The sequence below is a fragment of the Cervus elaphus genome, chromosome 7 (assembly GCF_910594005.1).
Source record: "Cervus elaphus chromosome 7, mCerEla1.1, whole genome shotgun sequence".
In the NCBI taxonomy this organism is placed as follows: Eukaryota; Metazoa; Chordata; class Mammalia; order Artiodactyla; family Cervidae; genus Cervus; species Cervus elaphus.
The window spans coordinates 5232911-5259832 of NC_057821.1; the positions used below are offsets into that span (position 1 = coordinate 5232911).

General features: G+C 45.2%; 1 protein-coding gene across 17 annotated transcripts in view; it reads left to right on the forward strand.

Annotated features, from left to right (window-relative positions):
* Positions 1-26922, forward strand: part of DST (dystonin) — a 522273-nt gene that overhangs the window by 398075 nt on the left and 97276 nt on the right. For all 17 annotated transcript variants that reach the window (XM_043907023.1, XM_043907022.1, XM_043907025.1 and 14 more), the window contains 11 exons: positions 270-478; positions 1942-2259; positions 5287-5453; positions 7426-7582; positions 8894-9020; positions 11259-11321; positions 11982-12223; positions 13076-13205; positions 15897-16096; positions 17493-17988; positions 19994-21465. In XM_043907023.1, the coding sequence (XP_043762958.1) occupies positions 270-478; positions 1942-2259; positions 5287-5453; positions 7426-7582; positions 8894-9020; positions 11259-11321; positions 11982-12223; positions 13076-13205; positions 15897-16096; positions 17493-17988; positions 19994-21465 (3581 nt within the window). The remainder of the gene's footprint in view (positions 1-269; positions 479-1941; positions 2260-5286; positions 5454-7425; positions 7583-8893; positions 9021-11258; positions 11322-11981; positions 12224-13075; positions 13206-15896; positions 16097-17492; positions 17989-19993; positions 21466-26922) is intronic.

Below are 26922 nucleotides of genomic sequence, written 5' to 3' on the forward strand. Positions count from 1 at the left end.
CATCCCAAAAGCTCTTTTCAAATCCAGATGATATACACATGTAGACACTAGTCAAAAATCCCCAGCTTTCTATTTTCCACTGGGATCTTTGCTTTCTGTTTTCAGGTTTTGTTGGTGCTCTGATGGTGCACATGTGAATTTGCCGCTTAAATGTTTTCTTCTTCTTCCAGTTCTAGTGTGGGAATTCTGTGGTTCTCCTTAGCGTATTCTGCAAAGGAAGGGGGCAGAGAGCACTTAGTGGTTGACGTTCCCTGATTCTTTTGGACTAGATGACATTGTCGGGAGGTACGATGACCTGTCCGCGTCCGTGAGCGAGCGGAACGAGAGGCTGCAGATGACGCTGACCCGCTCGCTGAGCGTGCAGGACGGCCTGGACGAGATGCTGCTCTGGATGGCGGGCGTGGAGCGCTGCCTTCAGGAGCCGTGCCAACTGCCCTTGAGTTCCAGCGCTTTGCAGGATGTCATCAGTAAAAGCATCGTAAGTGACTCCAGACAGCAAGTAGACCGCTTTTCAGTGACAGTAAAAACATCTCCGATTAGTTAAGAAGTGTGGATGCTTTCATGCTCTGCGCGTCTCAAAGCCTTTCACTCATCCTCACTGCACATTTTCATCCCTAAAATTCATATATCCTTGATTTCCCCATGTGCAGACATAAAACCTGTATATAAAGTGTCAGTGTAACATTATTTGCTCTTTTATATATATATATCCTCCTCAACATGTGGTCTTGAGTTGTAAGCATCATTTTTGATGGCAGAAAGCATAACCCTCTAATTTTCTTCAGGGAAAACAGACTTATGTTTCCTGGGAACTTGAACCTGTATATTGTTGGGTTCTCTGGCTAAAATAGCACTTGATATTGGGTAAATTCAAAATAATTGTAGGAAAGTTACTAAGAGGGTAGATCTTAAAAGTTTTTATCACAAGAAAAAAATTTTAACTTGGTGTGGTGATGAACGTTACCTAGACTTATTGTGGTGAGCATTTAGCAATATTTCCAACTACTGAATCTTCATGTTATATGCGCGTGTGAACTTGGTCGCTCAGTCATGTCTGACTCTTTGAGAACCATTGAATTGGAGCCCGCCAGGTTCCTCTGTCCGTGGGAGTTTTCAGGCAAGAATATTGGCTTGCCATTTCCTTCTCCAGGGGATCTTCCTGACCCAGGGGCTGAACCCACATCTCCTGTGACTCCTGCATTGCAGGCAGATTCTTTACCTGCTGGGGCATCGGGGGAGCCCAGTTATGTCGTGCAGCTGAAACTGATTTACTGTTTAACATTACTGTAGCATAATGTTATATGTATATGTCAGTTATAGCTCAGTTAAAAATTATATTGAAAAAAGTGTCATGAGCTCCACAGATGGGTAGATTTAAGATGAATTTAAGGCGTAAAGAGATGTTTCCCGAGTATAGCAGCACAGAAAGTAGTGCTTGCACGGTCACGTGGGTGAAGGAGCAGAGACGGGCTGCGTGTACCTTTCCTGAGCATCGCTCGTGGCAGAGGGCGTCTCACACACCGGGCCCTGTTTGTTCGCCCGGCTTCAGCCCGCTGCCCAGGAGTTAATCAGATCAGTCTTGTTGTCTGGCCTTCGGAAAACCAGGAGCGTGGCTAATCCCTGGGCTGCGGGAGGTCCTGGGGTCGCCGAGTGGCGGCCGCCTGCTGCGTCTCCGGGGCAGCCGGCCAGCTGTCTCCAGGCTCCCTGGCTGGCCGGGGCGGGGGCTGGGGGTGGGGTGGGCTGGGGGTGGGGGACCCCATCAGCTGGTCTGTCACTCCCGTTAGCTTCCGTAGTCACAGGTGGCTCAAGCTTCTGTTGTTACGAACAGTAATCTTGACAAGTCTGTGATGTTATTTGTAAACATCATTCTATTACTTATGTAATAGTATTATTACATACTATTTGGTTCATTTGGTACATACATAATTTGGTTCATTTCAGATGCTGGAGCAGGACATTGCAGGGCGGCAGAGCAGCATAAATGCCATGAATGAGAAAGTAAACAGGTTCACGGAAACTGCCGACCCATCCACCGCGTCCTCGCTACAGGCCCGGATGAAGGACTTAGCCTTCCGCTTTTCAGAAGCAAGTCACAAACACAAAGAAAAACTTGCCCAGATGGAGAAGCTCAAAACCAAAGTGGAGCGGTTTGAGAGCCTCTCAGAAAAGCTCCAGACGTTCTTAGAAGCCAAAACCCAGGCTCTCACTGAGGCCGATGTACCTGGGAAGGATGTTACTGAGCTGTCTCAGTTTATGCAGGTATGTCTTCCGTGGAACTCATAAGGCTGATCAAGTATGTCAGCAGCCAAGACGAGCACATACATTTACGGGCAGAATCAAGATTAACAGGCGTTATTTAAATTGCTGATGGATTGGAAAAGATCCGTGCTTTTCTCCTTTAAAAACTTCAGAGCCCATCTCCTCCTTGAGGCCTCTGCTCATTGCCCAGAAGTGAACCCCATCTCTCATTTTCTGTATATCATAGGTACTACGCATATCGTTTTCCAGAACTCAGAGTAGAATGTAGAGTGCATTTTTCAATTAAAGTTTACCATGTTCTCTTTCAGACAGCCTGCCTGCATGTTGGTTTACACTTTAATCATAGGCAGGATCGCTCTGTGACATTCTGAGAAGGGTCATTTGCGTCTATACCTACAACTTGGTGGGATGCCCTTTGAAGATCTGGCAGCATCCTATAGTTTTATTTTTGTTACCGAAGTCTAGTTGATTTACAGTGTTGTGTTAATTTCTGCCGTACAGCAAACTAAGTCAGTTTTATGTGTGTGTGTGTGGTGGTGGTGTTCAGTCGCCCAGTCAGATCTGACCCTTTGCAATCCCGTGACTGCAGCATGCCAGGCCTCCCTGTCCCTCACCATCTCCCAAAGTTTGCCCAAGTTCATGCCCATTGCCTCGGTGATGCCGTCCAGCCATCTCATCCTCTGACACCCTCGTCTCCTTCTGCCCTCAATCTTTCCCAGCATCAGGGACTTTGCCAGTGAGTCAGCTGTTCGCATCAGATGACCAAAATATGGGAGTTTCAGCTTGAGCATCAGTCCTTCCAACGAGTGTTCAAGATTGATTTCCCTTAAGATTGACTAGTTGGATCTCCTTGCTGTCCCAGGGACTCTGAGGAGTCTTCTCCAGCACCACAGTTCAAAGGCATCAATTCTTCGGTGCTCTGCCTTCTTTATGGTCCAGCTGTCACAAATCTACATGACCACTGGGAAGACCACAGCCTTGACAATGCAGACCTTTTTGGCAGTGTAATGTCTCTGCTTCACAGCATATTCTCTAGGTTTGTCGTAGCTTTCCTGCCAAGAAGCAAGCATTTTCTGATTTCATGGCTGCAGTCCCCATCCACAGTGATTTTAGATCCCAGGAAGAGGAAATCTGTCACTGCTTTCACTTTTTTCCCCTCTCTTTGCCATGAAGTAATCGGGCTGGACGCCATGATCTTTGTTTTTTGAATGTTGAATCTTAAGCTGGCTCTTTCATTCTCCTCCTTCACCCTCATCAGAGGCTCTTTGAGTTCCTCTTCGCTTTCTTCCCTTAAAGTGGTATATCATCCGCATATCTGAGGTTGTTGATGTTTCTCCTGCCTATCTTGATTCCAGCTTATAACTCACCTAGCCCAGCATTTCTCCTGATGTGCTCAGCACATAAATTAAACAGACACAGTGACAGCAGATGGCCCTGTCATCCTCCTTTCTTTTGACCAGCCAGTGGTTCCATACAGGGCTCTAATAGTTGCTTCCTGACCTGCACACAGATTTCTTGGGAGACCGGTCAGGTGGTCTGGTAGTCCCATCTCTTTAAGAGCTTTCCACAATTTATTATAATCCATACAGTCAAATGCTTTGGTGTAATCAATGAAAAAAGAGGTAGGTGTTTTTCTGGAATTCCCTTGCTTTTTCTATGATCCAGTGAATGTTGGCAATTTGATCTCTGGTTCCTCTGCCTTTTTAAAACCCAGCTTGGATATCTAGAAGTTCTTGGTTCACATAATGCTGAAACCTAGCATGCAAGATTTTAAGCATGACCTTACTAGCATGGGAGATGAGAGCCATTGTCTAATGGCTAGCACATTCTTTAGTAGTACTCTTCTTGGAAATTGGGATGAGGATTGACCTTTTTCAGTCCTGTGGCCACTGCTGGGTCTTCCAGATTTTTGACGTATCGAATGCAGCACCTTGATGGTATCATCCATCCTTCAGGGTTTTGCATAGCTCTACTGGAATTCCATTGCATCCACTAGCTTTATTAATAGCAACGCTTCCTAAGGCCCACTTGGCTTTGCTCTTCAGAATGTCTGGCTCTGGGTGGCTGACCACACCATCGTAGTCATCCAGTTCATTGCGATCTTTTTTACACAGTTTTTCTGTGTATTCTTTCCATCTCTGCTTGATCTCTTCAGCATCTGCTAGGTGTCTACCCTGTATTTCCTGTTCTGTGCCCATCTTTGGGCAAAATGACCCCTTGGTATCTCCAGTTTCCCTGAGGAGATCTCTAGTGTTTCCCCTCTGTTGTTTTCTTCTGGTTTTATACACTGATCATTGAAGAAGGCCTTCCTGTCTCTCTGTGCTGTTCTTTGGAAATCTGCGTTTAGTTGGATACGCCTTTCCCTTTCTCCCTTGCGTTTCACTTCTCTTCTCCCTTTTGCTATTTGTGAGGCCTCCTCAGATAACCACTGCGCCTTCTCGCTTTTCTTTTTCTTTGGGATGGGTTTGTTTGCTGTGTCCTGTACAATGTTACAGACATCCGTCCACAGTTTCAGGCACAGTGTTTACAAGTTCTGATCGCTGAATCTATTTGTTACCTCTGCTGCATATTCATAGGGGATTTGACTTAAGTCATACCTGGCTGGCCTAGTGGTCTTCCCCACTTTCTTAGTTTAAGCCTGAATTTTCCTGAGAAGCTGGTGATCTGAGCCACAGTCAGCTCCCAGGTCTTGTTTTGCTGACTGTTTATAGCCTCTCCACCTTTGGCCACAAAGAATGTAATCAATTTGCTTTCGGTGTTGGCCATTTGGTGATGTGTAGAGTCGTCTTTCGTGTTGTTGAAAAAGGGTATTTGTGTATATATATAAGTATATGTGCTCTTTTCCATATTCTTTTCCATCGTGGTTTATCATCGGATGCCAGTGGGACCCTGCTTGTCCTCCTGCGTATAAGAGTCTGCCTCTGCTGATCTCAAACCCCGACCCCATCTCTCCCCGACCCCTCCCCTTTGACAGCCACGAGTCTGTTCTCTGTGTCCGCAGCAACATCTCATATTGATGTTTTGCAGGAATCAACATCTGAATTGCTAGAACGCAAGAAAGATCTGGAAGTTTTGCAGAATCTCTTGAAGGAGATCTCTAGCCATGGCTTGCCAGGGGATAAGGCTCTGGTTTTTGAAAAAACAAATAATTTGTCAAAGAAATTCAAGGAAATGGAGGACACTGTCAAAGAAAAGTAAGCACCACTTAGGAAACTGAGTTTTATTCCATTTGATACTAATTGGAATGCATGATTTTTATTTCCTTAACGCAGATACCTGGAACAGTTTTGGAAACTTGAGAAATAAGCATAGGGCAATTATAAGTACTTCTATATTGCTAATTCTTTTGCTGTTAAAATGAGGTGTATTTTTGTTAAATTATTTAGGAGGGGAAGTAAATTATTCTTATATGAAAGTACAAAGCATTATGTGAGGAACATGGTGGTGGCAGTATTTTACTGAAAGTTGTCTAAACTTACTTTAGTCTGAAACCTTCAGCAAAAACCTTGAAATAACCTTGAAAGATAGCCAGTGGCCATGGCTTTCTGGGCTCAGTTCAGAAACTATGCATCAATCCAATGTAGTTCTAGATGCCTTTTTTAAAAAAAAAAATAGTTTGGTTTTTAAGGAGTTGTAGATCAGACGTGATTCCATGAACAAACAAGATACAAAAGTGAACCTAAATTAAGGTAAAAAACTGCACAGGGGTGAGCCTTGTGACTGAGCTTTTACTGAATACACTGTTGATCTCGTACTAGTTTAGAATATATATCTGGTTTTGCCAGAGTTCTTACAGAAGCCTCCCCTTCCCCCCCTCAAAGATAGAAAGTAGCCATTTCTCTTTCAACTCTTTTTATTTCTTTAGAATTCTCTACCTGAAACTTTTGCATGCTGTGTGAACCACTCACAGAGCTATCATTTGCATCCCATTTAGTTCACATTGCACAGAAGAAATAATCTTGGTTTCCCTGGGTAAACTCTAGGTTTTTTCTGTCAAATGGACCCAGTGGTAAAACCACGTGGTCCTCGGTGATTAGTTTAGCAGCCGCGGACTTTCTGCTGATAATCCACACCCCTGCACGTGAGCACACACGATCCACAAAGTGTCCGGGGGCCAAATCCAGATGCCAGACCTCTCCTCAGAGCTGTGTATGTGCCAGGCGGGTGCCCTTCATCTCTGGTGCTGAGTGTCCAGGGAAGTCTGTGTACAGTTCACCATGGAACTTTCTGAGTACCTGTGGGGGAGGAGGCATCCATTAAAATTCAGCATCGCTAGGTCTCACCTTGTGTTTTAGAAACTCAGTCCTGTCCTCTCTAAAGACCCGATTTGTCTTTCAGTTGCCAAGTCATGTCTAGCTCTTCACAACCACATGGACTGCAGCATGCCAGGCTTCCCTGTTCCTCACTGTCTCCTGGCGTTTGTCCAGGTTCATGTCCATTGAAGACCAGTTTACTGGCCTTCACTAAACTGACCAGTTTACTTCACTAAATTGACAGCAGAGGATGAGATGGCTGGATGGCATCGACTCGATGGACATGAGTTTGAGCAAGCTCCGGGAATAGGTGATGGACAGGGAAGCCTGGCGTGCTGCAGCCCATGGGTCGCAGAGTCAGATATGACTGGGCCGAGCTGGACTGGGCTGAGCTGAGTTGGACTGGACTGGACTGGGCTGGGCTGGGCTGGGCTGGGCTGGATTGAGCTGAGCTGAGCTGGCCTGGCCTGTAATGCAGCACAGGCACCACTGGGTGGCGCTGTCTCCCCCTCCCGTCGGTGACAGGTTTCCCTCTGGTTCTCAGCCTGCTGGCGTCTCGCACAGTATAAAGCCGACAGATGAAAGCACGCTGACTCTAAATCATGTTAAAGATGTTTCTCTGGCCTTTAGAGTTTGTGTAGCGCTGTAAAGAGCTGTTCCATATGGGTGACAGACATCATAACCATTCTGTCTTGATCTGCGGACTCCACTGAAAACATAGACAAGGACTTCACTGATTTCCCTTGCACCTAGGAAATCTTCCCTCCTATATCAGGGTTGGCATGTGCATGGGCGAAGATCTTTTTCCTTAATGGTAAATCTGATATAAGAGTAATACTTTGTTTATTAGTTATGAGTCCTTTGGAGTATCTCCCTTTGTGGCTGAAGTTCATCAATGATGTTTGTGATCTAGGAAAGAAGCAGTATCTTCTTGTCAAGAACAGATGGGTGCCTTTCAAGTCCTGGTTAAATCATTAAAATCATGGATAAAAGAAACCACAGAAAAAGTTCCCGTTGTGCAGCCTTCTTTTGGTGCAGAAGATTTGCAGAAATCTTTGGAAGAAACTAAGGTGAATCAGTGTCTGTATTTGATGCTAAGTTCTCATTTGCCGGTGTTAGGAATGACAGGTTTCCTTTTCATAGGAATAGAGGCTTCCTGTTCATGTTAGATCTTCATGAATATGCAGTGCATTTTGGTGAAATTTGGGAATCATGACATGGGTTTCACCGAACCTTTAGAGGACACAGACTTGCAGTCAGCTTGCTTTTTTATGGAGACGCCTTAGTGAGTTGCCGAGTGGCCCAGGTTTCTTCCCCCCACGTCTCCACTTCGTTTCACTTGTTTTTTATACTGTTTCTCATAGTGTTAATAAGAGGTGCTTTTCTTCAGTTTTGCATTTCGCTCTAGTTTGGATATAATCACTCCAACCAGTATCTGAAGATAGAAGTTATTTGAATATTTTGTCATCTGACTCAGGTCTAAAACTTAGGACCAGTTATGGCAAGATTTCTACTCCAAATTGTGGAGTTGTATATTTTTTAAAATTCACTGAAGTTTTTACATTATTTTTGTCTGCTTTTAAATGATATTTATCTAGTGCCTTTCTATGATTTCATTATTTTTATTCTTTTTGTGATAGCTTTAGGGATGTATAATTTGAGTAGATATACATGAGTATTTCAATTATTCATCATTTATATGCTTTATATAAAAAGAGGTGTTTTTCCTTTGAATCTTATTATTTAACATATGCACGTTTATTATTTTTCTTTTGTCCTTATATTTATTCCAACTGTTTATTGTATGTTTGAAGCTCATCATGTAGTCTAATTTTTATTTTTAAAATGTTGTTGGGTTGCTTGAATCTCCTTTGTTATATACTATTTAAAGTTAAAAAGTGTATGTTCTGTTTATTAATCCCAATGCTGGAAGAAAATAATAGGATGAGTTTTAGATATTAAAAAATTCATTGAAATTTTGATAATTAAAATTCACTATTAAATGGAATTCTGAATTTACATTTTTAAGAACAGTTTCTAGTACATTTCTTCTTGTAGCTTGTCTGTGGCCTCGCACAGTTTGCAGACTTACAGTTGACAGTTACTTTGGAACTCATGGCAGCTGGGGGTAGCCCAGCTTCCACTGTGGCTGGGAGCAGAATTCAGGATGGACCCGACCCCACTCCTCACTACCGACAGTGTTAACAGTCACCTGGGCTGTTGAAACGAATAGAGATGCTGTCCTTCTCGTCCATCCACTCTCCCATAAGTCAGAAGCCACAATCGTCACTGTTTTAAGATGTGTTTAAGACCCTGGATTATAATGTGTAACTTGGAAAAGATTACTAAGACTGAAAAATAATGTATTTTTATATCTCAAGAAATTACAAGAGAAGTGGAGCTTAAAAACACCAGAGATTCAGAAAGTCAGCAGCAGTGGGAACTCACTATGTAACTTGATAAGTGCTGTGACAACCCCTGCGAAGGCCATAGCAGCTGTTAAATCAGGTATGCGCATTGTTTGCATTTGTGGGAAGACCCCTAAGAGTTGGGTCCACCTGTGTTTATTTCACGTGTGTATGTTATTTATTTTAATTAATGCATAAGATAACTTCAGAAATGCAAAGGGAAAGTGACAAGAAATATGACATGTCTAAATATGCTAAATGCTGCCAGGAAGAGTGTCTGCACTGTTCAGATTTCAGATCTCTTAGGTTTCCCTGCAATTTAAAATGTAGCCAAATCCATCTGTAAGAATAAGAAGCATTATGTTGGGAAAGGGGAAAGATTAGATTCCAGTTTGTTCGTTTTTACCTTCATTGATGAAAATGTAGAAATTCTGTTTGAAATATTTGATAAAGAAATGTGCCTGGTCTCCTGGGAAAGAAGAAAGTAAGGGGAGGAAACGGGTTTGCTTTTTTTTCTCTTTTTGTCAAGTGGACTTCTCTTAATTTATTCCCATCTGCTTTATTCCTTTATTCCCAAAGAAAACAGTCCTGTCTTATGTTAGCCAGCATGTCTGAATCACAGTCTTATCATGCTTCTCAACAGAAAGGGAGAGTCTTACATAAATAAGGGTTCTAAAATTTAAGTTGTAGATAGGGTTTTAAGTTTAAGGCATATTTATATTGTTGTCACTATCAGGTTTGAAATAATCCACGAGGAGACTTGAGGCAGATCTCGCATCTTTATTCTGAGGGTTTCTGAGGATCCTCTGGTTTATCTGCTCTTTCCACCATCGACTGTCCCCTTTGTGAGGCTGGCGTTCAGCTGGGCCCCTCTCCCCCCACCGTTTATTCTGCTCTATTAATCCCATTTCAGGCAATACTCACAGTATATGTGTGTGACGATCGCTCCTTTCTCTCCTAGTCAGATTTCCTGAAATGTCAAGGTTTTGATTTTTTTTTTTTAAAGGGAAGGAATTCTGTGGTGTTTTATATTAGTTCTTCATGTCCTCTTTGTATTTGTAATAAGCAAAAAACATTTTTTTCCCTGCTCTTTAACAACTCCCAAGCATGATAGGAATTAATCTTGAGTTTCTACAGGGCATTTTCACTTCATTTGAAACACCATGGTGTGTGATTTTTTTTTTTTTAAGGGGACAACACTTAGATAAAGATTCAGATATTTAAGTGTTTTTGTTCAGGCTTGTTCTCATGTGTTTAGTTGGGGGAAATGTGTTTTGGAGAGAGAGCCAAGGCGTACTCACATGAGAAAGTCTTACTTGATTTTTTAAAAATATTTTGATTATGAGAAAGATAGCGATGCTAGATGTTTATAGAATTAAAGAGAAATAATTACTACCACTCACCGAGTAGTTCTTGTTTCTAGGCAGTAGGGTGACTGTCTTTAATTCCCACTGGGGTTTCATGAGCCAGGTCTTCCTCTCCCCAGCGGCTGGGAGGTCTGGATGTGTCTGTGCAGACCCACGGGGTCATGAGCGGGCTGGTCTGAGCTCAGGCGGGACGGACACCAGGGCCAGTGCCCCAGCTCCTGTACCTCCTCTCCCTGCATTGATTCAGTGGGGTTTCTTTCATGTCTTTTTACATTATTCCGCCTCCAGTAAACCCATGAAAAGACTCACTGCAGCAGACAGTTCCAGCTCCTTACATTGAGGTGGATGTTCTTCTGTCCGTCAGGCATTCATGCTTCAAGCAATACACGCTGTAACCGGCTTCTGTGCTTCAGTGACTGTATCACTAAAATAACTTCAGCTTTAAAGCAATTATCACCCCAGAATTGTCTTACAGATGAATAGTTAATGATTAATGTATCAGTAATCTAAAGTTTCTGAAACTCTGGAGTTTAAATTGATCGTGTTATGACTTTAGGAGTAAATTTTATACAGAAGAGAGGACACAGCTTGATCTTTTAAACCTTCGTTTGATTTTGAAATTGAATCAGTATTTTAAATTTTAAAATATAATAACGTTTTAAAATAATTACTGTTTATGGGGTTTGCTTTAATGCCACCGAGGCTTCCCTGGTGGCTCAGATGATAAAGAATCTGCCTGCAGCTCAGGAAAGTTTGATCCCTGGGTGGGGAAGGTTCCCTGAAGAAGGGAATAGCAACCAGTACTCTTGCCTGGAGAATTCCATGGACGGAGGAGCCTGACGGGCTACAGTCCATGGGGTTGCAAAGAGTCTGACACGACTGAGCGCCTATTTTTTTTAATGCCGCCTGCTATTAATACACATGTAATATGACAGAAGTCTATGGTGACTTCAGTTTTAATATTTTTGCAGGTGGAGTAATATTAAATGGTGAAGGAACAGCCACAGATACTCAGGACATTTTGGCAAATAAAGGTAAATAGTAACTTTAAATTCTTCTTGATTTAATAACTTGGTTTTGTTTTTTTGTTTTTTTTGAGAAAGAGAAAATCTTTGTAGGAATAAAAATAGTTCTATCAAAATTTCAAATTTTTAATTAAAGTGGTATGAAAAAATCATGTTCTCCATAAATAACATATTTATGTAACATTCTATGCAATTTCGTTCATTTGAGGGTAAAGTCTGGTCATTCAGTTTGGCATTTGGTTTATGTTTCCTTCTTTTGGGTTAATTTGAGGTATTTTCTCACTTCGGATAACATTGTTTGAGCTAGTTTTTAATTTGATACCTGAGGAATTAGTATGTAACCTTTCATGGTTTGGGTAGTTTATTCCATTTAAAATATCTCATTTCACTGGTATTATGCTGTGTGTATGGGTCATGAAGTAGCATTGTAAGATGATAGTGACGTTTAGTTCTAAACACTATGACTTTATCATAGTAAACTTAATCTTGACCACATGTCAGGTTGGCCAAAATAGTTTGTTCTGGCTTTTCAGTAACGTCTTATTGAAGAACCCTAACAAACTTTTGACCAACCCAATAGAAGGAAATATTACGTAAAACCAATTTTGATTTCCGGAGCTCTAAATACCCTGAAAATGTGTCAGTATTAATTTTTTTTCTTACGTCTAGGCTTAGCATCCATTAAAAAGGATATGACTGACATAAGCCATGGCTATGAAGATCTTGGCCTCTTGCTTAAGGACAAGATAGGCGAGCTGAGCACCAAGCTCTCCAGACTGCAGAAGGCTCAGGAGGAGTCCAGCGCCATGATGCAGTGGCTGCAGACCATGGGCAGCACTGCCACGAAGTGGCACCAGGCGCCCACACCTACGGACACCGAGGCTGTGAAAAGCCAGGTCGAACAGAACAAGGTATCGTCTGCGGGTCCGTCCACGGGAGGCGCGGGGGAGTGATCAGTGCCCAAAGTGCGCCCTTGGGCTCACGGGCCGGTTCTGGCTTCCTGCTCTGCGACTGTCCGCACGTCGTGGGCCAGCTTTGTTGCATGTGCCTTTCTGTAGAGATGAATCCTAACAGTCACTTGTTTTTACCCACAGAGGTTATAAAGATGAGTGAGCTGTAGGGTGCAAGCAACTTTGACTTTCCAGCTCAAGTCTGGGGTTTTTAGCCAGTCCTTGTTGGAAAAGATGTACTTAAGGGCTAGGTGTATTAGGAGTCTGTTCTGTCCAGTATAAAATAGGGGAGCTTATGCTTTCCCTTTCTTTAATAGACAGTATTTCTTTGTATAGCTGTCAGGGTTAGAAAAATGGTTCTGTACACTGGCCGTGCTGGCAGAATGTCTCCAGTTGACTAACTTATCTTTGAGCTCTATAATGTGTTATCCAAAATGCTGCTCATTCACTAGTAGAGTCTCAAATCTTACAGCCTCTCTCAAGACTGATTTTTGGTTAATTACAGTCTTAGTGGTGTCATCTTCCTCTTTCCGAAGGGATTTGAGAATATATGAAGTTCTTCCCAGGTGGCGGGGTGAGCTACCACGTTCCTCTTTGGGGTTCTTTTATCAGCTAGTTGAAGACTAGTTACAAAGAGGAAAAGAAAATATAATTGACTCCTGGATCTGGTCCTCACTGACTTCAACCTCTAACCGTGGATATTTTCCCCTACTTTGGTCATGTTAAAGAAAAAAGTGCTCTCTCATAATTGTGTCTTTGTCTTTTGATGTTGCCACACTCTAATGCACTTACTTTTTTAAATTTCCTCGTTAGTTGTTTGAGGCAGAACTGAAGCAAAATGTGAACAAAATACAGGAGTTGAAAGACAAGCTGACGGAGTTGCTTGAGGAGAATCCAGATGCTCCGGAGGCCCCCAGGTGGAAGCAGATGTTGACAGATATAGGTATGTGGCCACTTATACCAGGGGCCTCGGACAGAAGCCCAGGCATTTTTAAAAAAAATCATAATCTTTATCAGAAAAAAATATCCGATAGTTTCCCTGACTTTGAGATTTGCTTCCACATTTCAGAATCTATTTTTGCAATTTCAGAAGTGGAAATGTCATTTCATGTTGTCTGGGGCTGGGCCTTGGCATATCTTTTGTTTTTCTCACTAAGCACAGTAACAAAATTTATATTTACAAAGAAGGTAGATACTAGTTAATACAGTGCTGTGCATTGAGTCACATGTTTTCTTTGCGGTCTTTTTTTTTTTTTTAGCTAGACTTTGGGTGCTTCTAATTTTTTATGCTTGGTTATATTTTAGTGTAGAGAGTCTTTTTAGTTTATTTGTCTGGAAAAGGTGGGTGCCCTTTTCTGCCACGGAGTTCCCGGGGGGACCCTGCCAGCCTCTGCTTCGTGCTGCTGGGCGCTTTCCTGAAGGGCCTGTGGGGGCCACTCCCCACAGGGCCGGGGCTCGCTCTTGATGAAGGGTGCCGTGAACATTCCCAGCCTGTCCCTACGTGCTCTCTTCTCGGAGATGCAGCATTTCCTCCCCAGTCCCTGTTGTTGTATCACCCCCTTTCCTTATTGTGATGATACTGAAATGCGCGTAAGACAGCGAGTCATCCTCTGCACGTCATGGTGCTGTCTGGAGAATTCAGTGGGTCGGTGTGTGTGCAGCTCAGACCAACCCTGGCACGAAGTGAGTGTGTTACCTCGTCACAAACATCACTTCACTGTCAGTTGTTCCGTTATATTTATCTAAACCTTGGCCTTTCTTTAGAGTTAGATGTGCTCTGATGAACTTAGATGTTTTGAAGTACGTTGCAGTTTAATAAGACTCGTCCTTACACGTGTAGCTGATTTACTCTGTTGTCCACCTGAAACGGACATAACATTGTAAATCAGCTTAACTGCAATATAAAAAAAAAAAAAAAAGAGGCATCCTAAAAGATCTTAATGTTGAAAGGTTTATTTTGATAGAAACTCTTGTTGCTTAATAATTAATCGGGCCCTATTTCAGTGACTGTCGCCTAGAGTATCAGAATTACTTGGGAGAATATTATCAAAGCATTTTTAAAACAGGGGTGGGAGTGAGGAATGTATGTTTCAAAAAGCTTCCTGATGAGATCTTGATATTTCTCCTTCTTCGTTTATGTTTACTTGCATTGTTTTGCTGTCAGATTGTGACTGACTAGAACAGGCCGTATAGAATGATGTCGTTTAGGGAAGGTTTCAGGGGTTGGGTTATAGGAAAAGCAGCTCTGTGGTATATTCTGCTAGCTGAAAAGCAGTCTGTCACAGCTCATCACAGCTTCTGTGACTGTGGAGTGATTGGTGTTTAGGGATGGTCAGTATCTCCGGGCTTCAGGGAGCGCGCTGTCTGCTGGGCGGGGGTAACAGGCAGGCATCCTAGCAGAGGGTGAGACCCAGTGGGTCCTGAGGCAGGATGGAGCATGTGGGCAGAAGGGCCCGAGTGCGCCCACCCAGCTTGGAAGAGGATGGAGGTCAGCGGCGTAGACGAGAGGAGGACAGACACTCTGGGATGAGTAGACAGGGCCAGTTTTGGGCATCTCTGCAGGTCACGCAGAGGTGGTTAGATTTTGCCGTCTGCCTGGTGGGGGTGACGTGTTGAGAGGTTTGGGCCCAGGAGTGATGTGTCGAGTGATGTCTAAGGGAGATTATTTAGGAACAGGTTCGCTGAAGCTGAGGGTCCCGGGTGGCAGTGGAGCCCGGTAAACTGGGTGGGCTGGGGGTGCAGGTGACGCGCTCCTGGCAGCAAGAGCTGAGCACCCCGGGCTGTTAGACGTGGACCTTCAGGCCTCACTCAGACCTGCTCCTCAGTCCCCCGGGTGGGCCCAGTCCGGTGTGAGCAGACTCCAGGGGTCTCTGACGTAGCTCCAGTTTGAGAACCACTGGTCTGGGCGAAACAGGGTCGGGACCCACGTGGCATTCGGGTGTTGGGAATGGAAGGACTGGGTTTAAGGTTTGGTGATCAAGGACTTAGGAGTGTCGTGAAAAAAATCTAACTATTGCATCTCACGATGTATGAGAGAAGAACCTTCAAGAAAAATCTAAAAGCTGGAAAAATCTACCCATTCAGATAGGAACATTATAGCTTTTTTTTCTTTTCCAATATTGAATTTAAAGGGTTGGTGAGACTTCTTGGTGTAACTTCCGAGCAGCTGGCTGCTGATTTGCATAGAAGGGCACAGTTGGCCGTGGGTACACGTACTTGGGGGCCACTTACCTCGAACTGGTCATTGACGGTTTGCTACTAAAGAAAAGGATATGTGTTCATTGTTCTAATAGGTCAGTTCTAGGTGAATAAATAAACTCTGCAGGACTTCTAGGAGTGAGGTTTCTTAGGCGTATCCCATAATTTACAACATCTTCCAAAATCAGATTCAAATTCATTTTTCTTATACTTCAGCTGACATACAACCCTCAGGACCATAAAGTCTGTATTGTTAAATGCAATGAACCCTTAGGTCAGGCTTTTTAATAGACTATATGAGGAGAGTCATGAGGGTGGAATGACGGCCGTTGGGGATCCTTTTGAGTTCTGTTATGTAATCTTCATTAAGATATAGTTGTGTTAAATGTACAAAAATCAAACCTCTGTTGCATCCTTTATCTTTTTTTTTTTTAAGATTCTAAGTGGCAAGAACTCAATCAATTGACAGTTGATAGACAACAAAAGCTGGAAGAATCCTCAAATAATCTAACGCAGTTCCAGACTGTGGAGGCTCAGTTAAAACAGTGGCTTGTGGAAAAAGAACTGATGGTCAGTGTCCTTGGGCCCTTGTCAATTGACCCGAATATGCTGAACACGCAGAGGCAGCAGGTGCAGGTGAGTCTCCGTGACATAACAAGGTGGGTGTTTTCATGAGAAATAACTTAGCGTTGGACAGTGTGTGCTCTGCCTGCCCGGGCGGGCCTCTGTGATGTATCAGACGCCCATGAGGTGCTAGTGTGATGCTGATGGGACCTCAGAGGAGCAAAGCTCCGGAGCGCCCCTGATGGTCCACTGAGCCCATTGGATGGTCAGGTCCCTTGACTGTCTCAGTCATGTTGTGGTTTGTACAGACCCCTGTTAAAGAGGACCTTCTTTGAAGTATTAATGTGATTGCATAAGCAATAGCATTTTTATGAGAAGCTAGTATGTTGTTTAGAAATTACTCCTTTGGAGTTTGATTCATTTTGATTGTGGTAGTAGATAATGAAACTTATAAAGGTCATTCAGAACAGCCCTGAGTTGGGGAGGAGGAGAAAGAAGGGAGGCAGAGAGGGAACCTTGAAACCCACAAGGTTACTTAGACTCATCTGATTATGAGAAGATAAATCCACATGGGGAAAAAACTAATAAAATGTGAGTCAGACTTGATCGTAGGAGTGCCGCTGGGGTCTTAGGGAGCGTCTCTCGGTGCGGGTGGTGGTTTTAGTGCGGGGAGGCTGATCCATGCTCTGAAAATACAAATCAGTCCAGGCAGTTGAGTCACATACTGTTCTAGGCTTGTACGTTCTTCATCTGAATAGACTGTAAGCAAAAGAGGTAAAGAAACATTTGAGAAGAAGTGATTGTCCATGGTCTCCCAGAGATAGACAAAATGTTACATTAAAAGGAGGACAATTTGGAGATCATTCATTTTACAGTGAAAGCCTCTGTGAGCCCGCACACTTTAAACGATGTGATTTATTGGGTAAATCTTTGCAAAAAAGCCTACATATCAATCTTAGGTTTAAAAAGAAATCTTTGTAAATCATTGCACCGTGAGTCGGTATAGCCTAATACTGTTATCACTGTGCTTTTTTTTTTTTTTTTGGTGTCAAATGCTATAGAGCATTCAAAAAATTGCTGTAAAAAGAAAAGTACAAGTAGGAAAATGAGATTTGGTGCTAGGGTGACGTGAACTTGTCTAAATACAGTGTTTCCCTTTGTGTGTGAGAACTTGTGCATGAATTGCTCTTCTTCTCCCCAGACTAGCAAAAATATTTATTTGTTTCTCCCCCTTCAGGGAATGTTACTTTAGACCAAGTGTTATCTCAGTGAAGCAGCATTGCCCTTCGGGTTTAGCTTACGATAAACGCACTGCCTTTGAAATAGAAACTAGGAAAGCAGTAGCAAAAGCAAAAATAAAAGCTAGATAATTAACTGTCATTACTGCGTGGAAATGTAGAGCCGTGTTTTCTGACTCGTTCTCCGGCCGTCTGTGTGCTCAGTTACCCTCGCTGTCTCCTTCTCTCAGATTCTCCTGCAGGAGTTCGATACCAGGAAGCCGCAGTATGAACAGCTGACCGCGGCCGGCCGGGGCATCCTGCACAGACCCGGGGAGCACCCGTCCTCCCACGGGATAGTGAAGGAGCAGATGGCGGCCGTGACCCAGAAATGGGACAGCCTCACGGGCCAGCTGAGGGACAGGTGTGACCGGATCGACCAGGCCGTTGGGAAAAGCACGCAGTATCAGAGCCTGCTGAGAAGCCTGTCCGAGAAGCTGGCCGGCCTGGACGATCAGCTCAGCAGCAGCGTGGCCGGCGGCGCACACCCCGATGCCATGAGCCAGCAGCTGGAAACGGCCCAGAAGCTGCAGCGGGCGGTGGAGCAGGAGGGGACGCGGATCCGAGCGGCGCAGGCCCTGTGCGAGGACCTGGCAGCCCTGGTCCGAGAAGAGTACCTGAAAGCCGAGCTCAGTCGGCAGCTGGACGGCGTCTTAAAGTCGTTTAAGGATCTGGAGCAAAAAGCAGGTTTGTATGTCTTCTGTGAATGCACGTATGTCCGAGAAAGCGGGATCCGTGAACGAGCCATTTCCAAGCTGTCGGGGGAATCAGGCCCCTATAGAGAACCTGCCCGCAGTGAGAAGCGCCTGTGAGGAGGCAGGCTCGGGCACGCGGAGGGCGGGTCCTGGCCGGTGGGCACACAGCGTGGGGGGTGGGGTCTGTGCAGAGCCAGGGGGATGGATACAGGGTGGGCGCCGGCCGCCGCACAGCTGGCCCGGGCAAATCTCAGGTGCCCCCGATTGCTTTTCACAATCACAGACAGAATAGACTTGAGACCGCCAAGGGGAGAGGGATAGGGGAATGATGGAGTGGGGTGTGAGGTTAGCAGATGCATACTATTTAAAACAATGTTTTTATTGGAGTGTAGTTAATTTACAGTGCTGTGTTAATTTTGGTGTTGGCGCAGCAGGGTGATTCAGTTATGAATGTGTGCTCAATCATCTCTGACTCTTTGTGATCCCATGGACTGGTAGCTGCCAGGGTCCTCTGTCCATGGGGTTTTCTTGGCAAGAAGACTGGAGTGGGTTGCCATGCCCTCCTCCAGGAGATCTTCCCGACCCAAGTATCGAACCTGTGTCTCCCAAGTCTCCTGCCTTGGCAGGCGGATTCCACTGAGCCACCTAGGAAGCCTGTGATTCAGTTTTATACACACACACACACACACACATGCACATTCTTTTTAAATACTCTTTTCCATTATGGTTTAGCATAGGATATAACAGAATGGATAAACAACAGAGTCCTGCTATATAGCACAGGGGACTGTATTCAGTGTCCTGGGATAATCTGTAATGGTGAGGAATATGAAAAAGCATGTGTATATATGTAAGACTGAATCACTGTGCTCTACAGCGGAAGTTAACACAACTTCATAAGTCACCTGTACTTCATTTTAAAGAAAATAGTAAAAAAAATAGAAAAATTGATTTTTTAAAAGTGTAGACGTTTGTGCTATGTCACAGTTTTGTTTCATCGGGAAAGGAGATGAACAGTTATCAAAAAGGCTTGGTGTCATTTTCTCGCCCGCAGTTAGTTCATCTGGCTCAGTCACGGGAGCTTCTCCCGAGAGACACGTGGGAGAGAGCCACCCTGCCCCGTTCCTCTGTCGCCCGCCGTGGCGGTTGTCCTTGGGCCTGTGGCTCTGGGCCGGGGGGTTTGAGGCCACGGTGTTCCTGGGCGGAGAAGGGCCGGGCAGAGGAGAGCTCGTGGAGCTGTGTGTGTCTGCAGAGGAACACTCGGCACCAGGTTTATGTTTGGTAATAATGGATTGGATTTGTTTACTGATCAGAGTGACCATTCTAGGCTTGCTGCTTGAGTCTGACGTGGTATGGGTAGCAGATGTGGGCTGTGACGATCACAGTGGTGATGACCATCGTCAGGAGCCCTGCTCCATCACTGGCGTTCAGCTCAGTGCATGCATGGTCACCTTACTCCTGAGACAGCTTCTATCAGCATTGCTGGCTCAGACTCGGGTAAATGAGACCTTGGGCTTCAGTCATTCGCCCCGGGTCCTGCAGCTCATAACAGGCTGATTGAAACCCAGGACCCTGTGGTCCCTGCAGGCTGCCTTATTTTGCCTAAGTGGTGGGTAAAAAGGACACAGGTTCAGTCCCTGGTCCAGGAACTTAGATCCTGCATGCTCTGCAGCCAAAGTGGGGAAAAATCACAGAGGTGGAAAGGTCACAACTGATAAGGGGTGAATTGTTTATCAGCATCACCTGGAGCTTTGAACAGTAATCACGTCTCTGCTCTGGGGTAGAGGTGGCTGTGGCATCCGGCCATGAAGCTCTCTCTCCTTCTTGTAGAGCCCTTCTCTTGCCCTCCCACCCTCTCTTTCTGCATAATGTCAGTGCTAGTAGCCTTTGCATTTAGATTATTCTGTGTTTTGATTTGGTGGTTTTTCCCTTGGCTTTTCACAGGTTCATTCAACATTTTGATGTAAAATAAACCTGTCTGTGATTTCATTTTTTAGAGACCCATGTCGAGCACCTTCAGTCAGCCTGTGCCAGCTCTCACCAGTTTCAGCAAATGTCTAGAGATTTCCAGGCTTGGCTGGATACCAAGAAGGAAGAACAAAACAAGTCTCCGCCGATATCCGCCAAAGTCGAGGTCTTGGAGTCATTAGTGAAAGATCAGAAAGACTTCAGGAAAACGCTGACCGCCCAGTCTCACCTTTATGAGAAAACCATTGCGGAAGGTGAAAACCTGTTACTGAAAACCCAAGGGTCTGAGAAAGTAGGCTTGCAGTTACAACTGAACACTCTTAAAACCAACTGGGATGGATTGCAGAAGCAGGTGAAGGACAGAGAAGACAGGGTGAAGGACACGCTGGAGAAAGCCCTCAAGTATAAAGAGCACGTGGACACGCTCAGGCCGTGGATAGACAGATGTCAAGGCAGCCTGGAGGAAATCAAGTGCAGCTTGGATCCCGCCGAGACGGAGAACGCCCTCGCCCAGCTGAAGGCGCTGCAGAAGGAGATGGACCAGCATTTCGGGCTGGTGGAGCAGCTGAGCGGTGCCGCCGGCAGCCTGCTCGGCGTCTGTGAGGCAGACCAAGAGGTGGTGGCAGACGAGAGGGAACGCCTGCTCCAGAAAGTGGACACGGTCACTGAGCAAGTGCACAGGAAGAAATTCTCCCTCGAGAACATGGCCCAGAAGTTTAAAGAGTTCCAGGAAGTTTCCAGAGAAGCTCAGCGGCAGCTTCAGGGTGCAAAGGACCAGCTCGCGGTGCACGACTCCCTGGGGCCCCAGGCTCACAGCAACAAGTCCCTGACCGTGTTGCAGACCCAGCAGAAAGCCCTCCAGGCCTTGAAGTCACAGGTGGAGCTGGCCCAGGGGCTGGCCCGGGACCTCGTGGCGGAGGCCTCCGACTCCAAGGGCACCTCCGAGGTGCTGCTCCAAGCGGAGACCTTAGCGCAGGAGCACGGCGCCCTCAGCCAGCAGGTGGATGACAAGTGCTCTTTCTTAGAAACCAAGCTTCAGGGCATTGGCCATTTCCAGAACACCATCCGAGAGATGTTTTCTCAGTTCGCGGAGTTTGATGATGAGCTGGACGGCATGGCCCCAGTGGGGAGAGACGCGGAGACACTGCAGAAGCAGAAGGAGGCCATCAGAGCCTTCCTGGAGAAGCTGGAAGCACTCATCGCAAACAACGCCAACGCCAATAAGACATGCAAGATGATGCTGGCCACAGAGGAAGCCTCTCCCGACCTCGTCGGCATCAAGCGGGACCTGGAGGCTTTAAGCAAACAGTGCAACAAGCTCTGGGACCGCGCAGAAGCCAGGAAAGAGCAGGTCGAAGGGACCGTTGTGCGCCTGGAGGAATTCTACAGCAAACTCCAGGAGTTCTCTACTCTGCTCCAGAAGGCTGAGGAGCTTGAGGAGTCTCAGGGTCCCGTCGGCATGGAAACGGAGACAATTAATCAACAGCTCGATGTGTTCAAGGTAGGGAGTGCTTCCTTTTTATTCTGTGTTTTGGTTATTCAGAGATGTGACTGGGACTGCCTGCTGGCCCAGTGGTTAAGACTCTGTGCTTCTGCTGCAGGGGGCACCGGTTTGATCCCTGGTCAGGGAACTGAAATCCCACATGTCCTGCAGCCTGACCAAAATAACAATAATAATGAAAAAATAAAAAATAAAACTTCCATAAAAAAAAAGACTTGACTGGTTGACAGAGAAGGAGGTGGCCTGTTTTGTAGCATCTTCAAGTAGGATCACCAGGCAGTGTTGGAGTTCACATGAGCATTCGTTAGGTGGGATGGGTCCTTCGGCTTCTGCTTTGGCCTCTCGTGGGATAAGGCTTGAGATGACCTAGGAAGTCACAGGGTGCTTGGAAAGCTGGCGTCTGTTTATTTTTTTAATTTTATTTATTTACATTTGTGCTGGGTCTCCGTTGCCATGTGGGCGCTTTGCTTGCTTGCAGGGCTGCTCTCCAGATGCGGTGCGCGGACGTCCCATTGTGGTGGCTTTTGTGGTCTCGGAGCACCGGCTTCAGGTGCCTGGGCTCAGCAGTGGGCACCCCTGCCTTCTGGCGCACAGGCCCAAGGGCCGTGGCTCCCAGGCTTAGCTGCTCTGCGGCGTGTGTGATCTCCTGTGCTGGGGACTGAACCCGTCTCCTGCGTCAGCAGGCTGATTCTTTACTGCTGAGCCTCCAGGGAAGTGGGCATCGGTTTCTGACGTTGCTCACAGCCCCCGCAGCTCCACCTTGGAGACCTTTCCGTCCACCCATCACGTGTGTGTGCTCTTCGTGTTTGTGTCCTCGCGTTTTCTCTCGTGGTGAATTACAGTCTTTTCCTCCTCTTTTCCTTTTCATGGTCATCTTCTCCTTTTTAGCTTAGATTTTTTTCCCCAAGTTCCTCTTTTAAAAGCAGAGTTCCCTTTTGTAATCCTGGGTCTGTAAAACTTAAGATTTTGGGCTCATGCCCCAGGCAATTGGGAGTAAATTATTTCTGATGGGACTGTGAGCACCCTGGGGCTGAATACATGTGGGGCTTCCCTGGTAGCTCAGCTGGTAAAGAATCCGCCTGCAATGCAGAAGACCCTGGTTCGATCCCTGGGTTGCAAGGATCCCCTGGAGAAGGAAATGGCAACCCACTCTGGTATTCTGGCCTGGAGAACTCCATGGACTGTGTAGTCCAAGGGGTTGCAAAGAGTTGGACACAACTGAGAGACTTTTCACTTCACATGTGGGGCTGTACACTTGGGCTGAGTACACATGGGGCTGTACACGTGGGGTTGAGTACACGTGGGACTGTACACTTGGGCTGAGTACACATGGGGCTGAGTACATGTGGGGCTCTACACTTGGACTGAGTACACGTGGGGCTGTACATGTGGGGTTGAGTACACATGGGGCTGTACACTGGGGCTGAGTACACGTGGGGCTGAGTACACGTGGGGCTGTACAAGTGGGGCTGAGTACACGTGGGGCTGAGTACACGTGGGGCTGTACAAGTGGGGCTGAGTACACGTGGGGCTGTACACATGGGGCTGAGTACACGTGGGGCTGTACACTTGGGCTGAGTACATGTGGGGCTGTACACTGGGGCTGAGTACACATAGGGCTGAGTACACGTGGGGCTGTACACTGGGGCTGAGTACACGTGGGGCTGTACACTTGGGCTGAGTACATGTGGGGCTGTACACTGGGGCTGAGTACACATAGGGCTGAGTACACGTGGGGCTGTACACTGGGGCTGAGTACACGTGGGGCTGTACACATAGGGCTGAGTACATGTGGGGCTGTACACTGGGGCTGAGTACACGTGGGGCTGTACACTGGGGCTGAGTACATGTGGGGCTGTACACTGGGGCTGAGTACACGTGGGGCTGTACACATAGGGCTGAGTACACGTGGGGCTGTACACTGGGGCTGAGTACACGTGGGGCTGTACACTGGGGCTGAGTACATGTGGGGCTGTACACTGGGGCTGAGTACACGTGGGGCTGTACACTGGGGCTGAGTACACGTGGGGCTGTACACTTGGGCTGAGTACATGTGGGGCTGTACACTGGGGCTGAGTACATGTGGGGCTGTACACTGGGGCTGAGTACACGTGGGGCTGTACACTTGGAGTACACATTTCTCACCAGCAGCGGCAGTGATGCCTGACGATGGGATGCGGGAAGAGGGTGGTGAGGTCAGTGCCAGGGCCCAGGTCAGTGATGTGACCTTGCTCAGGGTGTCGTGCACAGAATCCCGTCTGGATGCGGACAGAGGGAAGGTCCTGGCTGCCCAGCCTTCACTGCTTGGGACTGACGGGAGCCCGTGGAGTGCCTGGGGGACCATCCACGAGGTTCATTCTGCTTTGCAGTAAAGGCCGGTGTGACGCTGAGTCCCACCGCCAGCCCATGAAACATCAGATAAGATCAAATACAAACAGAATTTGCAAACCTAGAAATCATTTCCCAGGAGAAATGAATATAAATCAAATAGACTTCAAAATTCTCTGCTACTGTACTTGACAGTGTCTTTCCTTTGCTTCTCTTTCATGACATTTTTAGGTGACTGAATTTTGAAAAGTAACTTTAAAGTAGCTTCTTTTTCTTCTTTGTTACTAACATGATTATTTGCTGTTTATGAAGTACCTTTGAAGCCCCGTCCCTGCAGGGCTTAAAAACCTGTGGTTCTGAATTTGGGTCTTGATTCTGGAGGTGGAAGGAGCAGCCTCACTGTTGACTTAACTCCCTCATTTCTCTGTCACAGTGTCATGCTTGTGGTTTGCAAAATAAAGGTTTCATGTAAGAGAATCCTGTATTAGAAAAACAAAATTCTGTGGCCATTGCAACTTGGAAGACTGGGTGGAGGCTCTGAGGAGTGATTCTCTGGAATTTCTGTGGAGCCCAACAAGCAAGGCTTGATGCTTACGTGACAGTGATCAGATGGTCTTTGCACTGATGCAAGTTGGCTCTGTTCACTGCCTTCATGAAGTGGTACCATTTCCCTAGGTTTTCTGTGACTTTGTGTAGAAAAAAAAGAGCGAGCCTCATCTCTTTTCACTGCTTCAACTACTTGTAAGAAAAAAAATCACCATTTCTTTGAAAGTATTTGCACTAAATAAGCACCGATACCATTCATGGCTACAGAGATTGTTTTATTTGACTATGAAGAAAAACAAAGGGATCGTGTCTTCTGAAATAAGCCAGTTGACATGCTCTATTTGTTTTCTGATTACTTTGGAAGGAGTTGACTGATTTTAATGAAATTCAGTAATAGTAATATCATGACATACCTTCAGTGTCTTGAAACCCAGTGACTGAAATAAAAGTTTCCAAGGAGACAGTTATCTGCATTTGGTATCCAGTGCCATAGGTAAAAAAGAACAAGAAAGTTATGGTAATAAAGATGGTAGCTTACACAGTCACTAATTCTGTTTTCTGTATGTGTGTTAATGTGCACATGTTCTGAAAAATAACCATTACAACAGTTAACATTTATTGTGGGCTTCTATGTGTCACGCATAACACTTGGAGAAGGAAGTGGCAACCCACTCCAGTATTCTTGCCTGGAAAATCCCATGGACGGAGGAACCTGGTGGGCTACAGTCCAGTTCAGTTCAGTCGCTCAGTCGTGTCTGACTCTTCACAATCCCATGGACCACAGCACACCAGGCCTCCCTGTCCATCACCAACTCCCGGAGTCTATTCAAACTCATCTCAGTTGAGTCGGTGATGCCATCCAACCGTCTCATCCTCTGTCATCCCCTTCTCCTCCTGCCTTCAGTCTTTCCCAGCATCAGGGTATTTTCCAATGAGTCAGCTCTTCACATCAGGTGGCCAAAGTATTGGACCTTCAGCTTCAACATCAGTCCTTCCAATGAACACCCAGGACTGATCTCCTTCAGGATGGACTGGTTGGATCTCCTTGCAGTCCAACGGACTCTCAAGAGTCTTCTCCAACACCACAGTTCAAAAGCATCAATTCTTCAGTGCTCAGCTTTCTTTATAGTCCAACTCTCACATCCATACATGACTACTGGAAAAACCATAGCATTGACAAGATGAACCTTTGTTGACAAAATAATGTCTCTGCTTTTTAATATGCTGTGTAGGTTGGTCATAACTTTCCTTCCAAGGAGTAAGCATCTTTTAATTTCATGGCTGCAGTCACCATCTGCAGTCCATGGGCTCGCAAAGAGTTGGACATGACTGAGTGAACACTAGTCTGTCTTTAATCCAGTTGACAATCTTGAGAGCTGGGTTCTATTATTATCTGCATCTTATTGGAAGAAAGCTGAGACCAGAGAGGGGAAGTTACCTTCCCAGGGTCATGTAGGTGGTGTTAGAGAGAGCCTGGATGTTTTGTGGATCTAGTGCAGTGTTTTGGTCAACTTTATTCATCACGTTGCACATCTTACATTTTTTTCTGGGAAACTTTCAAATCATCTCTGCTGTAGACTGATTTGGGTGGCTTGAGTTGTTGTCAGTCCGTTGTTGTCATTTATATTTGTTTTCCTGATTTTTTAAAATTGAAGTATGGTTGATTTACAATATCATGTTAATTTCAGGTGTACAGCCAGAGGTTCAGTTATACGTATATATATGTATGTATATTTATTGTGTACTCCCTCTCTCCCCCCATATACATATATATAAAAAATTTCAAATTCTTTTCTCTTATTGGTTATTTAAGAATCTTCTGTATAGTTCCCTGTGCTATACAGTAGGTCCTTGTTGGTTATCTATTTTATATATAGTAGTGTGTATATCTGTTTATCCCAACTTTCTAGTTTATCCCCACCCCACCTTTTCCCTTGGGAAACCATAAATTTGTTTTCTCAGTCTGTGAGTCTCTGTTTTGTACATAAGTGCATTTTTTTTTTAGATTTATCATTTGATGTTTGTTTTCCTCTCTCTAACTTACTTCACTAAGTATAACAGTCTTTCTGTCCATACATGTTCCTGCAGGTGGCCTTTTTTCATTCTTTTTTCATGGCTGAGTATTCCATTTTGTATATGTATCACATCTCTTTTAGCCATTCATCTGTCAATCAGTCATTATTTATCTAAATCCAGAACACCAGGAACACTCAAAGAATGTGTTAGGTACTATAGTTGTCAAAATAGATCTGTAGATACGGTGATGAGGATAATGATAACAGTTCATCTCCAGCACCACTGCTTCTGAAAGGGAACCAAACATTTCCTTGTCTTAGTAACTATATCTTTCTTGATCGTAGTTGTAAATTAACTCAATTCAGATCTCAGTCTAACTTTTGCTGGGCATTAAGCTTTGGTTGAACATAAGTTTTAACATAATATTTTAGGAAGATTTAAAAATTATGTTAAGTGGAATAATGTGTATTGAGTTAAAAAAAGAAACTAGTAGTTTGCTATGTTATAATTTCTCAAAGTGAAACAGAAAAACACCACAGTACTGGACCTGTTTTCATTATAGACTTC